Raw genomic sequence first — 16,609 nt, 5'->3', positions numbered from 1 at the left:
TAACATTACCAACAAAAATTCGGGGTAGTAATTGTAATTGAAAGTTTGTAAGAAGTGCCTTTTTACCCCATTGAGAGGAACTACACACAAAAAGTATTTTTTGATATGTTACTTACTACTATAAGTAATCAAACTCAAGTAGTCTAGCATTTGAGTACCGTTTCATAATGTTCTGATGCCACATAAATATTTATAGCCTCAAGGTAGGGCTTTAATTCTTAACTCCAATTTGGGACAAACCCAGTTTTTGCCATACTTGATATACTTTTTAATTTACTTCACCAGCACAGTTTTTTGCCTTAAACTGATGTGAAAGAGTAAAATATCACACATAGGTTGCTACTAGTAATAATACAACTTTGCTTTAATAAATAGTTACTAAATATAAATATCATTGTCATAAAATAAATAAAAAAAAATTGTTTTTGACTAAAAATGTTTTAGAAACTGTGAGCCTGGAGATATATTCCCTTAAAGCAAAATGCAACGCAACGCAACAACAACAGAATTCCAGGTGGCCTAAGAGATATGCTATTCACTCGTTTTGCAACATCTGAAGAGTTTCAAACTGTTCTTTTATAAGCTCTAACTCGTTCTTGCTATCTTGAATTGCACACAGTTTTATGTCACACTCCTTTTTAAGTTTCAACCATCTTTTTTGTAGGTCAGAAATCTCCAGCTCAGAGATAAAAAGATCTGGTTGTCTTTCCTTCAACATTCCTTCCATATTGGATATATATTCTAAAAGATTCATTTTCTTCTCGTCCCAGATCTGTTTTTCTCTAACAAGTTTTGTAAGATCAACATCACCATCCTGAGTAAACAAACTGCGTTTAGTGAAGCCGGACATCGCACTGTCATACTTCTTAATAAACGACTTGTGAACAAATATTCTTCGCCTGATACCAATGTTATTAGCAAGCAGATAACCATTTTTAAATTTCTTAAAGTAGTTGATAATTTTATCCCTCTCTGCCATAGATGGCACAGTGACACAAGCTGTAAGCTTATGTGCCATGAAACCTTCGTCTTTACCCTTACGCCAGGATGCTTCAAAATCAACTTTTGATTCAGTTAAATGTATTGATGGGCCTTCTGCAAGTAAGGTGACAACATCCATCTTTGTTGTACCATAAGGCAAGTTATACACCTTTACTTTATTCTTTTCCGCATTGGGAGAAAATCCCTTTGATGAGTTCATAACTTTACTAACTGCTGCAAAAAAATAATGGCACATTAACATTTTTACAACAGAGTTAGTTTATACAAAACAAAGGTCCTTATTACAATCCTGGTTAATTGTTTTGAATATATGTCTTTCACCATTGCCTAATCAAACTTTTTATGTGTAAACTGCAGAGCATATAGCAGGACACAATTTCTTGGAATGACACAAAATTTACCAAAAAAATTGTTACACTAATATTAATTAAATTTTATGCAAATTTCTTACAGCACAGAGCAATAAAGACTTTAAAATTCTGCATGGTAGCTCATGGACTCAGGATTGCTTCTGCACAATTTTAATAAATCAATCAAGCAACAAAAAGAACAACAAAAACAGGCTGGTGCAGCAGAGGTGTGGAGAAAGAAGTTACAAATTTTTATCGTAATTGTAAACCATTGTTTTAATAGAATATTGAAAATAGGGATAAAATAGTCCTCTTGTTAGATTTAACATATCTTTTATTTGTTGTCACATGTTGATTTTTCTCAAAAATACACATAGAAGCTAAATCAGAGGCTATATGCTAGGAATTCTAGTTGAATCATATTATGTATAAAAATGTGCCAAAATTACTGAACAAAATGTCAAATAAGTTACAATTGTGAAATCAATTCAGAGTTAGTTTCTACGATTCTAACAACTTTGGATACGCAAGCCTAACTTAATTATAAAAAAATCCGTAAGTGATTTAGATGCTATATAGAAAGCGTTTGGGTGAGCACAATTTGCACTACAGAATTATTCCAGCCAATCCAGAAAGATATGTCATCTAAATCGGGAGATGGGAGAAGGATCTCCCGAAACGTCGCCTACTAAACTATCATGTTCAAGAAATGATAAACTTTCCACAGTAATTTTGAACATGTTTAGCTCTCCCCCAAACAAGCATATCGTAATTCTAATTAAAAATTAAATGATTGCTTAAAATTCACAAACACTCGTTATTTTTCAAAACCTATTTTCAAACATATTTCCTTGATTCTAAACAGTACGACTAAGACAATACAGTTTCAAAACTTTTTAAACCAGTTAAAATTAGTTGTTTGAAAAAATTTTGGTGCAAAAAAGCCAATCTACATAATTTAAAAAGGTTATTTTAGGACTAAGTAGGTTTACGCATAAAATGAGATTTTATGTACAAGGGCAACTGTATAGTTACTAGCAGTAAAAACAACACTGGAGTATTTATAGACTTCTTTTTTTCTATACTCCTATTGACTTTTATATATACATATATACATAATCTAATTATGTTGGAAAAGAAAAACAAGTAAGTCTGATACAAGCATTGTCTATCATAATTCAGATAGAAAAACTATGATCTTTGAGAATGACCACAATTCTTCATATAGGTGGAGGTTAAAATAAAATGAATCGCTGGAACTCCTAAAATCATGAGAGGTGGAAATAAACAGATGGGAAAGGGATGGGTGTAGTCAAAACAGTTGCAAAATTTTAAGGTGCAATTTTCCTCTTACTACTAGTAAATAAAACAGTGATGCAAAACAAGTCAAAGTAAAAACTAAAATCAGATAAATTGGTTGATGAAAAATGAGTTTTAGGGGTTAACGTCTATTCACTCAAGATTGCTTTTGTATATTTGTACATTCATTTTATTTGTACATTCTTGAGACTTCCCTCTTAAAATGTGCTTATTTTTGATTACTTTCTTAGCCCTTGTAGCTCTGAGTGATTAAGGTGTAATATTATAAATTAAATGAAGATACAAAATCAAACACACAAGTAAATAACATTGAACAAGACAGCAGGGTAAAAAACGAAAATTACTCAAAAAGCTTTTCAATTTGATGGTTGATGTCCTGCAATTCAATTTTAGAGGCTTTTACTTTTTCTTGCACTTCTGCTTTTTGCTTTCCAACATCTTTTTGTTCATTCTCCAACTCATGCAACTCCAATTCAGACACAAATAACAGAGGTGATTTTTCTTTGAGAGTTTCTTCCAATACACGAACATATCCCATTAAACCTTCCTTTTGCTTCTCCCATTTTTTTCTCTCTACTGCTAAACTTTTTATCACTTCTATGTCATCATATGACAGTATGTCAGAGTTCTCATTTAAAACAGGGTCACTTCCAGAAGTACCGAGGTTTTCACATTCACTTTGCAGGGTATTTTTGGAAACACAGTAGTTCAAACATAGACGTGCCTTTATTCCAACATTATTGACAAATTGAATCCCAGGAGGATATGTTTTTTTAGAAAATTGCTCATAATAATTCAAAATGGCGTCTCTCTCTTCATTCGACACCACTTGAACAAAGCACATAAATGACTGCTCATAGTTAGGGTTGTGTTTCAATCTGGCAAATTTCATTGATACAATGTTTACTTTTGGATACCAACTCTCTAATAAACTCTGAACCTCACTTTCTTCTGTATTTCTGGGAATATTGAAAATGATAAATTTTTGGTTTTCAATCTGCTCCAAATTCTTCTTTTTCACTGACCTTCTTGCATACATATTTATTTTGTCTAAATGATTAAAAACAATTAAAATTCTTCCCCATGGATTTTTGGCTCTTGCCATCGACTTGCTATGGTTCAATGAAAAGACATAACAGGTACAAAATTACATTAGAACAAAATTCCAGTAAAATGACTAATAAAAGCATTATAACTGAAATATTTATTTTTAAATTGGTAAAATTATTGTTTGTTTGTTCTTGCACAAAACCAAAATGTTTCAAAATAAGGAAAAGTTCTAAAAACAAGGTAGGGTTTTGTACATCTGTTATCTGCATTTTTCTACTTTCTGAAATCTGGTTTATAAAATTTTATTGTGAATTCATTTTAAAAGTTGAAAATATGATACACAGATACAATACTTACTGGCTGACAACATAAGGCTTATGGAGGAATTTCTAGAAAAAGTTTATATCTGTAAAAGAATATTCCTGTCAAGCTATTTCAGTTACAATTTTATGCTTTTATTAAAAAGGAATACATTGAGGTTCAATTCTTGAAATTAAAAGTTTAAGGTTTAGTCATTCGTAAAAGTTAATGGCTTGCAAATTCTTTTTAAGAGGTCCTATTACCAGAAGTTTCTGCACTTATAAAATAAGCACTCAAGATAATGTTATATGTAAAATAAAACGCTACCAAAGAGATTCATTATGCTGTATTTTCTCTCAAGAATGAACTAAATCGAGTAGGCTTTTATTGTCTCTAAAATCTGGCTGATAAAACTGTCAGTTCAAATTCGTTTTCAAAAGGAAAAATAAGATACAACTGCATTGTACCGGGTGACAACATAGAGTTTATTGAGGAATTTTTAGAACAAATGATTGTCACACAAAACTAAAGGTTATACCCAGACATACTTTGAAAATCATTTAAACTTTTTTTGTGAACTGAAAGTAAAAAAAAAATAAAAAAACATCCAGTCAATTCAAGTTATTCTTGTGCTGTTTCGATCGGATTTGTTCTTAAGTGGAAATCCAGCATTAAGGTCAATACAGTCTTGCTTTTGTAATCAATGGCAATAAGTTTCATTTCTGCAAGAACTAACATTACTGTTAAAAAATTTAGTTGCCAATGTTTATTTCATAACAAGAAGAACATTCCGAACAACCAAGGGAACAAATTATTTGGAGAAAAATTTTTTCAATTTTTTTTTTGGCAAAACATATTTTTGTGGAATTGGCCAAAATCATATATCACTGGTCATCCACAAAAATTTCTACCGGAAAAGTTTTCATTTCTTCATACTTCAAAGTAGGACTTAAGCCAATGGTTTATTTGAAAATACCTTCATTTATGAATTCCATATAAGGCAAAACAACGATTTTGCTCCTACTAAATTTATATTCGGCATCCGAAAAAGTTAATTTCACATATTTCAGGAGAATGTAGTAATCCATAAAAAATATGCAAAAACCTGCGAAAATTTCTTCAGCAAGCCATTTCCCTAAGATACCCAAGATGAATAAAATAAACAACATTAACAAATTTTTTGAATAAACGAACTAGTAAATTTCACATGAAGTTTAACCTCTTTAATGATACAAAAACCACAAAAAATGTTAAAGGATTAATAAGTATATGTTTACACTGTTTACTGATGGAACAGAAACCACCCTCTTAAGGCACTATCTTACAGAAAAAAAAGACATAAGTCACTTTTATAAGTAGATGGTAAGAAAACACTCAAAACATTGTTTTGTACACATTCAAAAAATTGCCACTCTCATTCAACATTTTTTCCCAAAAGTTATTGATTTGTTTTCTTTCTGAGATGATAAAGACACTAGAAATAAAATAAAGCTGATTGTTTCAAACAATTGCAATTTTGCAAACTTCTGTCTAAATTAAGTTACAGATTTAAAAATATAATAAAACAATCTTTATAAGCATACACATTAAAGATAGAAAGTCTAAACAAATATTAAGTTGGGCGAAATAACACACCCCTAAAGCATATACGGTAAAACCTCCCTATAGCGGATGCTTTTTTCACACTTTTTTTAGGTCCCGATGGTGTTCGCTGTACACGAGTATGTAACTATCAAACAAACATTGCTGGAAAATAATAAAATAATTACTCCAGTTGAAAACTTGTTCTCTTTTCTTGATTTACAGACAATGATTTTGATAATAAATTTTGTCATGTAGAAATGCTTTAAGCTTTAATTCACGAAATATCAGCACAATGGAAAAATAAACAGTATTATACCATTTCGATGCAAATCAGTACCATGTCAGAAAAAAATAGATTCACTTTGTTTTTTATTATAATTGTAGTCGTATTTGACTTGTATTATAAATTGGATGCACTGTTACATCAGGTCACATTTATAATTTTGACTAACAATATTTATCCTAGAATACTTTTAATATAAATACCCTATTGTTTTCTTTTTTATGTTATAAAAATATATATATAAAACATACATAGGAACTTTGTTTTTTTCTACATCTAAAAATAAATATAACTTGTGTATCAATAACATTTCTACTAAAATCTAACATTATGACGTTCACAAAGATATGCAGAGTGATACATAGTATTCAAAAATAAAAATTGTTTTCCCAGATCTGCTGCCTTTTGGCATTGTAGCATCAAACATGTTGACTTCTTTTATCGTTGACAAGCGCCTTTATGTGGTCCAGCAATTTCACATCAATGTTGGGGACACTATTAGTTGCTTTATTACTTTTTGCCGTTAATTGTGTCTCTATAGTATCAACCAATGCATTGGTGGGTGCCACCTTTCCATTCTCTTGTCTGCACATGGCAGGTACAGCCTCGTCATACAGTGCCCAGTTTTCTTTTCTTTGTCCACACACAGCGTTAGTGAAGTCTTTGTAGACATAATCAACCACAAGGTGACTACTTTGGCCTTTTTCATTACAAAACCAAAATCCTATGGGGAAACTTTTAAAAAATCGATACACTGTGTGACAATCTTGACTTGAATCTAATCGTAAGAAACACATTTTGCGTCTCCATGTGATCACTTCACCATTAACAATGACATTTCTCCTCTGTTTGGACTCGAATGTCCTGATAGCACTTACAGTACAAACATCCCCGATATTCTCAAAAATGAGACGAACAATTTCGTCTTCCGAGGTTAGATCAGGAACGTTCGACAAAACTACTTCATCACCGCGGATAGATAATTTTTGCTCACAAGGCTCTGCCACCTCAAAAAACATTTTTGGCATTGGAAGAGAACACGACATGGTAATAACTCCAACATTTCCAGCAGTATTCGTAAATTTGAATCCATTTACCAGATTCTTCCGATACACCCACCAGAAAAATCTGTCAAGGTCAGCGCTATTTCTTAAATTCAAAATGGCACTCAACTTCTTTTTCTTGCTGCTGACCAATATCCAAACTCCATTAAAGACACCCAGACTTCCAATACGATCCCCAAAAAATGTGATCAAGTCGAACCTGGTCGTTTTTGGTGGAAGATTATGCAACACCACTTGTAAATTCGGTTCTGTGCCTTTCTTATCTGAGATGTAGCAAGGTTCAACAAAAACTTTCCCAGTGCAACCATTTTTATTTGAGAAACTGTATCCATCATTACACTGCTCAAAGTATTTTAACACCTCTTCACAATCGCGTGGTGACAACATTTCCACCAACCCAACGAGACAAGACTCTTTTTCATTGCTAATGTTTTCACAATCCATTTTACAAGGGTTGTAGATGTGCACGCTCTTAATAACAGACACTATGCTTGGCAAAATAGTTTTAATCAGCATTGATATTTCTTCCACAGTTGTGCCTGGGGGAATATTCTGTAATTGAAGTTTTACATCACTCTTTTTGAAAGGCCTGTAAAAGAATGCTGCAGTTAATTCCCCCTTGTCACCGTCTGCGTTACAAAACAAGCGTTGGTTATTTATGCTCTCAATCAGCTCCCTGATGCATTTTTCTTTCTGTCTGGTCCTCACAAATGCAGTTGATTGGCTTTTTACTCGATTAATGAAAACATCAATGTGTGAGACTGCCGCAATGTTTTTAATGTGCTTCTCCAATTCTTCCGCTGATGTGTTCTGTGGAATGTTGTAAACAACAAATTTGTTGTCAGACTTTTGCAATTTCTCTTTTGGAACCTCCTCATTGTCAAGAAACATTTTCTCGGTGAAGCAATACTTAACATTGAGCTGGCCTTCATAACCTTTCTCGTTTGTGAAAGAACGTCTTTCTTTTGGAAGGGATTGAAAGTAATGAATCAGTGACTCACGGTCACTAGAACCGACCTTAAGGAATGCATTCAAACCTCGATTATAACTGCAGAAACTAATCTTGCTTATTTTAATGCCAGGTAGCAGATCTTTAAGAAAGGATTTTAACTCATTTTGTGATGTTTCTTGAGGTATTCCATGTATCAGAACTTCATTAAAACACATCCCACCTAGACTTTTAGCGCTCATAAAACGATCCTCTTGGTTGAAAACCATTTGCAGGGTTCCAGAATTTCCCTTTCTATTTTTAAAATAGTACCCTGTAGAATGATTCGCCATGAAATAGTGCACAACTTTTTGACAGTCATCAGAACATAGCATTTCCAGCAATGCATAGATTACCAACATGTTTCCACTTTTCTTTTGTGCAAAGGAAACACTATAAAACTTCACTCTTTCCAAAGGTTTGATGGAATTTATTAGCAAGGGCAATTCATCAGACATGGTGTCTACAGGAACGTTTGAAACCAAAATATCTTGTGTGTCCAGTGTTGCATATGATGCCAGAAGACAGCTGATGTGATTCATCTTTTTCCTCAACATATCTGGTGAGTGAACTTCCAAACGTTTGGACATAGGGTTTTCTACATAAAAAATTGTGTCAAATACCATTACTTTCCCTGGTAGCTAAGTAGAATGTTTTACCTGCTTTTTTCTCAGTTATTTCAAAATTAAAACACAGGTTACATATAAAAATTTCATGGAAAGTACCCAACTTTAAAGCATTGAGTGGGTAGTCAGACACTTTACCTTAACAAAGAATAGCAGTTATTGTGTTTGACAAGACATCACCTTTTGATGTCCAATTTCTTTTACTTTTTTTCAATTTTCCCAATGTGTTTTAAATACAAGCAGTTTATGTGACTTTTCATACCAAACAAGAAGCTTGTAGACTTTCTGACTCAGTTAAGACTGGGCAGACACTAATACTAACCATTGTTATACCTTCAGGTTTCTAAATTTAGTCTTAAATTTTATGAAACTTAAATAAACACTGTTTGTACTTGTTCAATTTTTTTAAAAAAATGGCAGTATTAAAATGGCAGCATCCTGTTAAATGTCATACCATAGTATTTATATTAAAGTTAGTTTTGACACACTTATTGAGAATGGAATACCGTAAATGATCGATTATAAGCCCCCCCTCCCGAATAAGTCCCCCCTCCCGAATAAGCCCCCTCCTCCAAAACCCATTTTGACAAATAAGCCCCCACTCCCGAATAAGCCTCCATGAGGGCTTATTTGAATTCACAGTAATTCCAACATAATTGACACAGGGACTGAGAAAATACTAATAAACAATTAAATAAATGGTATTTATTTCGCAGGTTGAGGTATTAATAACACTCGTGGTTATAATATCCAATTCAAGCCTTTGTTTTTATTATTATACTTTTAGAACGATATGTTGTACTCATTAAAATCGTTGTTTTTAGCACACTAGATTTTTGCATAATTTTATAAGCCCCCTCCCATTTAACACCCCCCCCCCCCCCGCGAATAAGCCCCCTTCCCCAAAACCCATTTTGACAAATAAGCCCCCAGGGGCTTAATCGATCATTTATAGTAAAAAGTTTAGAACACTTTAATGGTGCTGTATTTTACTTAACTCACTGTCTTGTCTTTTTTTTTCCTCCCAGCTGATTTCAGATGAAAGTGTTGCATCTTTGATGTGTCTAAAAATGGAAAGTTTTGCCTGAAAATGTTTACACACGAATAATCATTTTCATATTGTTTGTGGACAAACTCATCACCAACAGTCACATGCATCATGATGGCAACCATCAAAATTTGTCAATCTATTTAAATTGACTGTGGGCAGACTACAAAATGAAATTTTAAATCTTCTGTAACTTGTACATGAATCAAAAAGAAAATTTGCTGATACATTGTGTTAGCATATTTGGTTTAACAACTTATGGTAAACATTATGGAGATAAAAATGATACTTAAAAAGTTTTCTTCGTGGCTAGGCAGTCTAATTCAAATGGATACTTTTTTGCAAGATACTAAAAATCCGTTGGTTATAGAGCATGTGCCCCTTGTAGAGAATTTACATGTTAAACACAAAAAAAGTGTTTCTCTGAAGCGCTTTTTTCACATGTACTCATACTTTTGCAAATTTTGATTAAAAAAATACACATAAAAAAGGAAGGGCAAAAAAAATTTTTTTTTTTCTGTTTCGAATTAATAATCTTCGATGATGGTGGAACAGAGCTTTTTCTTTTAGTGTGACATGCAAAATATGGAAAAATAAAAAAAGTTCCTTTGTTCCTTTTTATTTCGGCTATTTTGCAAGGTTGTGATGGTCCGTGGTATTGAAAGGTTAGGTACAAACAAGTAGAATAAAATAAGACACAAAAATACCATTACCAAACATTATGTACAATTTTTGGGGAAATATTTTTATATTTTAAGGTTTTTTAAATTCTTTTCTGGAGAATGAAATTTTTAAGATTTGCAATATCTTAAGAATACGAATAAGCAGTTAACGTACCTAATTTTCTGAAAACCACGCTGTGATTCAAAAGAGTATACATGATGAATTATCACTTTTGACGTCTTACCAGACAGACTTTCCAATTGGAAACCACTGTAGGATAGTATGAATGGGACAAAATAATCTACTATTTTCCAACAAACTGCGTCATCAGCCAATGTTACATATGCCTTACTCCAAGCTGCTGCATGAAAATCCAGATGGATATTTTCTACAACTGCATTTGGATTAATAGTCAATAAAAACAGTTCAATCTCATCATCTCTAATATCTTCTGGTATGTTGTAAATACAAATTTGCTTCTTACACCTGTTTACTGGAGGATAATAATTCTGCAAGCGATGACAGAGCCCTTCAAAGTCAGTGCTTTCGTTTTTTTTGTAACAGTAATTTGCAAAAACTGTAGAGGTTCTCCCAACCTTGTTCGTAAACACATATCCATCGTTTAATTTGAAATACCGTACAATTTTTTCACATTCAGCGTCTGATTTGAAAGATACCAACACAGTGTATTTATCATTTGTAAAGTTCTTCTTCCACTTATAAACCGACTGCATGGGCAAGGAGCAGGCTTTACCAAGAACTTCTTCCAGTTCATCAGAGGTTGTGTCTTTTGGCACATTATACAAAGCAATTTGGTTTTTAATTCTGTTGCGACTATTATCCGGATCAACTTTCAAGAAGTAATAGGAAGCAAACATTCCAAGTGAGTCTGGATTGTGTGGTCTCAAGTGATAGCCAATGCCACATTCGTTGTAAAACTTAAAGAAATGAATAATGATTTCACGATCTTCGTTTGACGACAACGTGACAAGAGCTTTTTTGTACGACAAAGCACTACCCTGTAGAAATTTGACATCTTTAATATCGCCAGATATATTTGGAATTTCCTTCTTTAAAAAAGTTACCAGTTCATTTTTTGTAGCATCCATGGGTACTCGATAGAAAAATACTGTGTAGTCTCGTTTTGGAAGACTGATAATGTCATGTTTACCCAGTTTTAGCATTTTTTGCAAGTAGAAATTACAGCCTTCCTTAGTGTACATAAAGTGAACGAAAATATGGCCAGATATTTGTTCTTTATTAGTGATCTCAAACCCAATGTTAGACATTGTGTAATCTTGAAAAAAATTTACCACCTTCTTGCAGTCCTCATCATTATGGAAATATGTGAATCCTTGCAAACAATAATGAGCCTCCCCAGACTTTAGCTGCTTTGGTTGATCAGGCCTGTGTATTCGTACACTCTTAATGGATATTCCAGGAACTAGTTGGGTTAGCAGTCCATACAACTCTTTCTCTGTGGTTTTATCAGGTATACCTTTAATGATGCATGATTGGTGCCGCCTTGTACCCGATATCTTGGTTGAACTCAGAGCTTGTTCAATATTATACAAATCATTTTCAAGCAAGTCCATAGTGCATTAATATTATCACCTAGAATTAAAACAAAAGAATTTTTTGCAAATAAGAGGAAGTTAAAACCTACAAAAGACTGCAAGCTTAAGTCAGGCATTCTAAATACACTGCTAATAAAATGCATTGTTTTTATCCTTCTGTGAAATATTCAGAATAAATAAACTAATCAATCCGATCTAAAGCCAATGTTCAACCACCGAAATCTAAACCTAACTCTTACAAAATAAAGTAGCACCGGTTTTTGTGCTAATTAATCACTTATCGCAGCTGATGACATGTCATCAATTTTGACATTTCTTTGTCTTGAACTACATTGTAGCACTGGACTAGGGTTACAATTAGCAGTTCCCAATTTGGGAATCAAATTGCAATATTTGTGAATGAATTTAAACAAGAAGCACGAAAGCTTTAAGAGTCATACAGTCATCTTAAATTTAACGAACACAATATAATTTATCTTTAAGCAATCAAGTCACCAAGGGCTGAGGTTGAGGTTTGAGTAAGAACTTGAAACTTCTTTTTTAACTTCAAAACAACTGAATCTCAAAACACTCATAAATTACTTTTTAATTTTTAACATGTTTCTGCTGTGTCATTAGACAATCTTATGGACACAAATACTGTCCAAGATAATTACTATTTGTGACTGTCCAGGGGAATTTGATAACAAACAAATTTTAACGTTATATCGCTACGAAGAACATAACGCTACTTAAAGAAAGAAAAAGCCCACTTTAACGTTATAGCGTTAACATGAGATAACACTATAGCGTTAATTATCATTGTTAATATGACTTAACATGTAAATGGCTCATCCACCAGCACGAAATTATTCTCCATTAGAGCCTTACAGCCTTAAGTCATAAAATATTATATTAGCGTTATTAACGCTATAGCATTAACTGTTAGCACTAAAGTATTAATATTAGCGCTTTAAACGCTAATTAACGCTAAATGTTTGTTATCAAATTCCCCTGGACAGTCACATTTGTTAATTACAATGATATATATACAATTACAATGTAAAAAGGAGAGGTGAAGAAATGTGTTTAAAAATACAAAGAATATGGACAGGGTGAGAAAAACAAACAGTTAAAAAAAAGCACAGTTTTTCCCATTAGATATGCAGGGCTCCTATTATTCTTAAATTACTATATTATAGCTGAGGAACATGACTCATAGGTATAATGATGTTTAAAGATGCATGAATTAGTGTCCCTTTTGATGTGTTAGTTTAATTGTGCTGGTTGTGATACTAACTGCATTGGTGAGGCATCTCACCACCTCGTCACTAAAAATAAGTAGGATAGCCCTGAACACCGAGATGACATCAAAATAGACAAAAAGCAATTTCCATATGCAGGAGAAGTGACCAAAGTTGTGAGAAACACTATTTTTACGGTTAAGTTTGCCAAGGATAAAATCTGAATAATCTGACAAGCAATATGCAATACAGGTAAAAGTCTTTCTTACTAACTATAGTCGTGCACTCAATCATTGCACATTGTGTATCATCGTGTATGCAGAAAGAGACAAAAAATTAAACTATTAGCTTAAGGGAAATATGTTTTTTTTACTCCATAACAAAAGAAAAATACCTTACCTACAAAATAATTCCAATCAAAGTGTTCACTGTCATTACTAGCTCGCAGGACTTTTGTCCCTTTTGGAGATTTTTGATGTCACCATCTATCATGTTTCATATTACTCATTAATGCTTGTGGAGCAATGGATCGATAAAGTATATATTTTTATGAAGGGAATTTCCCATAAACAAAGAATTTAGATGTTTAAAGGGACTATCCGGTAAAAATTCATCTTGGTATAAAAGTGAAAAAGACATTTATAATACCTTGTTTAAAAAGAAAATGATATTACTTTGACCAAGTTGTATTTCTTGTTCTCACAATATCTGTTTCTTGTTTATAAAAATACGCATGCTTCTCTTCGCGTTAACTTTCAAAACAATATTTTTCCACTGACGTAGTTACAGCTCCTGGAATTCAAGAAGCGTGATGTCTGTTCTGAATGCATGAACTTTTAAACTCAACTTTGAAATATATTTTAATTCAACTACATTGCTCCCCCCCTGGATTGTAAAATTTTCGGAACATTAACAAACGCATACTTTTTCTTCGGCTCTGTCTACACAGCTGACAAACACTCTCTGATATGAAAAGTAGTGTATATCATTTTAAAGTATTAGCTAGTTTGTACAGGCCCTAAATCGAGACATAAATGATATTTGCTTCGTGCGCTTTCTTTTCGAGCTTCCTCCGTTCCGCGATTACATCAAAATGCCTTGTTGCAGTGTAGTAAATTGTTCAAATAGTACAAAAAAATAGAAAGGGAAAAAAATCAAACGAAAAATAATACCGGGGAAGAAAAAAAGAGAGTGGAGAAAAATTTTTTTACATTGCCCAAAGACCAAAAATTAGCAACTGCTTGGATTAAGGCTGTAAATAGAGAAGATGAACTGCCAATATGTTTCAATGTTTGCTCTGATCATTGATGTAGTTGTTTCGACAGTTCTTGGGCAATGCGAAATAATCTTTATTATAAAGACAGGCCAAAAAAGAGAATTTTGATACCAAGGTCAATCCCTTCTATATTTCCTCATAAAAAGAAATCAAAGGGAAGAGAAACATCAAAACGCAGAATTGAAGAGAAACAAACGAAAGAGGTATGCGTATGTTTGCAAGCGTAACCTTTAACCTTGTCACCAGGATCCTTACGACTGTGTAAAATTGACATATTTACAACCTTTTAGATTGTCAAAAAAGCCATCGAACATGATACCGTTGAAAACACGGTGGATTTTAGTATGGATTTTGCTTGTACATCATCCGAGAAGCCTCCATACTATAATATAGGGTGTCAAAGTACAACGCAAACTCGGGAGTGTTCCACACAGTAAAACAACATTACAATAAAAAACGCAGCAACTCAGAGTGAACACACTAGTGTAGATGCCCAGACACAAACAATAGAGTGGGTTTCAGTTGTAGCATATGTAGATGCAAGTTGTCAGGTCGATCTTACAGATGATATCGGTGAGTTTGTTTCTTTACACTATTTAAAGTACTGGGAGACGATTTGTAGGTGATCTGCATTGAATATTGTAATAATGACAATTCTTTTATGATGATGTCTGATGAATCTGAAAACGAAAATGATGACGATGACGAAGATTTCCTAGATACGTCACACACACCTTTGAACAGACCATTGAATAGTATGCTTCAATTTGGAAACGGAGGTAAGAAATGTGATAAAACTTTTTAGGAGCAGCTGAAGCTTTGTACAAATTGAATATAACTTTCTTTTTCTTTTCAAGATGATCTTATGTATATGCTTGGTTTGTCACACTTAACGAACTCAACGAATCCGGACACAGCAAACAACACATCTTCCAACATAAGTATCTTGAATCACAAAGATATTGAAGACGATATAATTTCCAACGGAGATAATGAAACAGACGATGAGTACGGATGTGGAGACATATTTATATTCATATTTTATATTATTTATCATTTTCTTCTTCCCATGTAACATCGGTTTCAGGAATCTGTGCACTACTTTGTATCTGACGTAAACACCGTCTGCACTCAGCAATTCTTGTTGTTGTTAACTTCAATTTATTTACTGAGATAGATAAAACCCCCAGTCATACAACACAATTAAAAACTAATCTAAAATATAACAGTAGTAAACATAGTAAACAATCTTAAACATTCTCCCATCTTTTAAGAGAGATAGCATTCTGCAATAACTGTCTTCTGAACAAAATGAAATGTTTAAAAATAAAAGAATGTAGTTTTGTTTTGTTTTCTTTTTTGATTCGTTCAACAACAAGAATTATTGTCCCTGACATATCATCTTCCTAGGGGCTACAACAACTTGCTCATAATGTAATCAATCAAACGTAATCTTCCCATTCGTTAAAACATTCATCAACCGCTGCAAGGATGCTCCTCGCTTGGTCATTCCATCTGACAATTGTAATGATGCAGGTACCCATCGAACAGAAACTTTTCCTTCATTGACCATTTGTTGAATAGCTGCTATATCGATTCTAAGACGTTTTTCTGACACCAGAGTAGTAGCATGAATATTTTCATACAAAGATTTATTATCAATATAAGCTGTTATGGGAATACAATTCTCATTTGTTCTCTGTGAAAACAAAATCTGTGACATTAAACAGCCTATGTAGTATGCATTATCAATACCATTAACTAAGGATAAGGCTTCAGCAGCAATTGTACTCTTAACAACCCTCTTGATCTTCTTTGAACACCAAGAAATTGGGAAACATTTCCCACCCTCCGCAACGACAATCACTATACTACCGCCAGCACTGGAGACGCCATCTGGTAAGTTTGCATATGACGCATCTGAAAAGACTACCAACTTCCACAATTCATACTTTGGCATATTTGGAAAGATTAAGCACACATTGTTAGTGGCTTTCATTTTCTTTATAACCTTGTTAGCCACCAAAAGATGCTCTACTCTTGCGTTTTTAATGGAAACACTTAATTCCAGCACATCGAAAGCCAAATCTGGGCTAGTTTGAGTAGCTATCCAGTTCAATTGTCCTATTGCAGATCTAAGTTCATGTAATTCGTCATCATTGAGTTCATCACGCTTTCTAGTGGATCGTTTGTTTGAAATCTGTATTTCCTGAATGCATTCAACATACTGCTTTTGATCCATAGTTATATTTCCA

General features: G+C 33.2%; 1 protein-coding gene across 3 annotated transcripts; it reads right to left on the bottom strand.

Annotated features, from left to right (window-relative positions):
• Window positions 1–753: 753 nt before the first annotated feature.
• On the bottom strand, window positions 754–13,961 carry LOC130641690 (uncharacterized). 3 transcript variants are annotated; one of them, XM_057448606.1, is made up of 4 exons: window positions 13,727–13,961; window positions 10,453–11,892; window positions 9,570–9,631; window positions 754–8,539 (listed from the first exon to the last, which is right to left on the bottom strand). In XM_057448606.1, the coding sequence occupies exons 2-4, from the start codon at window positions 11,871–11,873 to the stop codon at window positions 6,309–6,311; spliced, it is 3,714 nt and encodes a 1,237-aa protein (XP_057304589.1). In that variant the 5' UTR covers window positions 11,874–11,892; window positions 13,727–13,961; the 3' UTR covers window positions 754–6,308. The 3 variants fall into 3 exon arrangements, with proteins under 3 accessions (XP_057304589.1, XP_057304590.1, XP_057304588.1); XM_057448607.1 differs by lacking the exon at window positions 13,727–13,961 and adding an exon at window positions 13,478–13,627; XM_057448605.1 differs by lacking the exon at window positions 13,727–13,961 and having other exon boundaries at window positions 10,453–12,107.
• Between the last annotated feature and the right edge of the window lie 2,648 nt (window positions 13,962–16,609).

This window comes from Hydractinia symbiolongicarpus, chromosome 4 (genome assembly GCF_029227915.1).
Source record: "Hydractinia symbiolongicarpus strain clone_291-10 chromosome 4, HSymV2.1, whole genome shotgun sequence".
NCBI lineage: Eukaryota > Metazoa > Cnidaria > Hydrozoa > Anthoathecata > Hydractiniidae > Hydractinia > Hydractinia symbiolongicarpus.
Note: the sequence above shows the minus strand (reverse complement) of the source record. Positions and strands in the feature narration are given on the sequence as shown.

What these genes read in the sequence shown, in the direction of transcription:
- LOC130641690 (XM_057448606.1), bottom strand. Translation starts at nt 11,873, where the DNA reads ATGGACTTGCTTGAAAATGATTTGTATAATATTGAACAAGCTCTGAGT. An exon ending in CGTGGTTTTCAGAAAATTAG is followed by an intron (nt 9,632 to 10,452) that starts GTACGTTAACTG and finishes TTCCATTTTTAG; the next exon opens with ACACATCAAAGATGCAACAC. An exon ending in GGAAAAAAAAAGACAAGACA is followed by an intron (nt 8,540 to 9,569) that starts GTGAGTTAAGTA and finishes TTTTTTATGTAG; the next exon opens with AAAACCCTATGTCCAAACGT.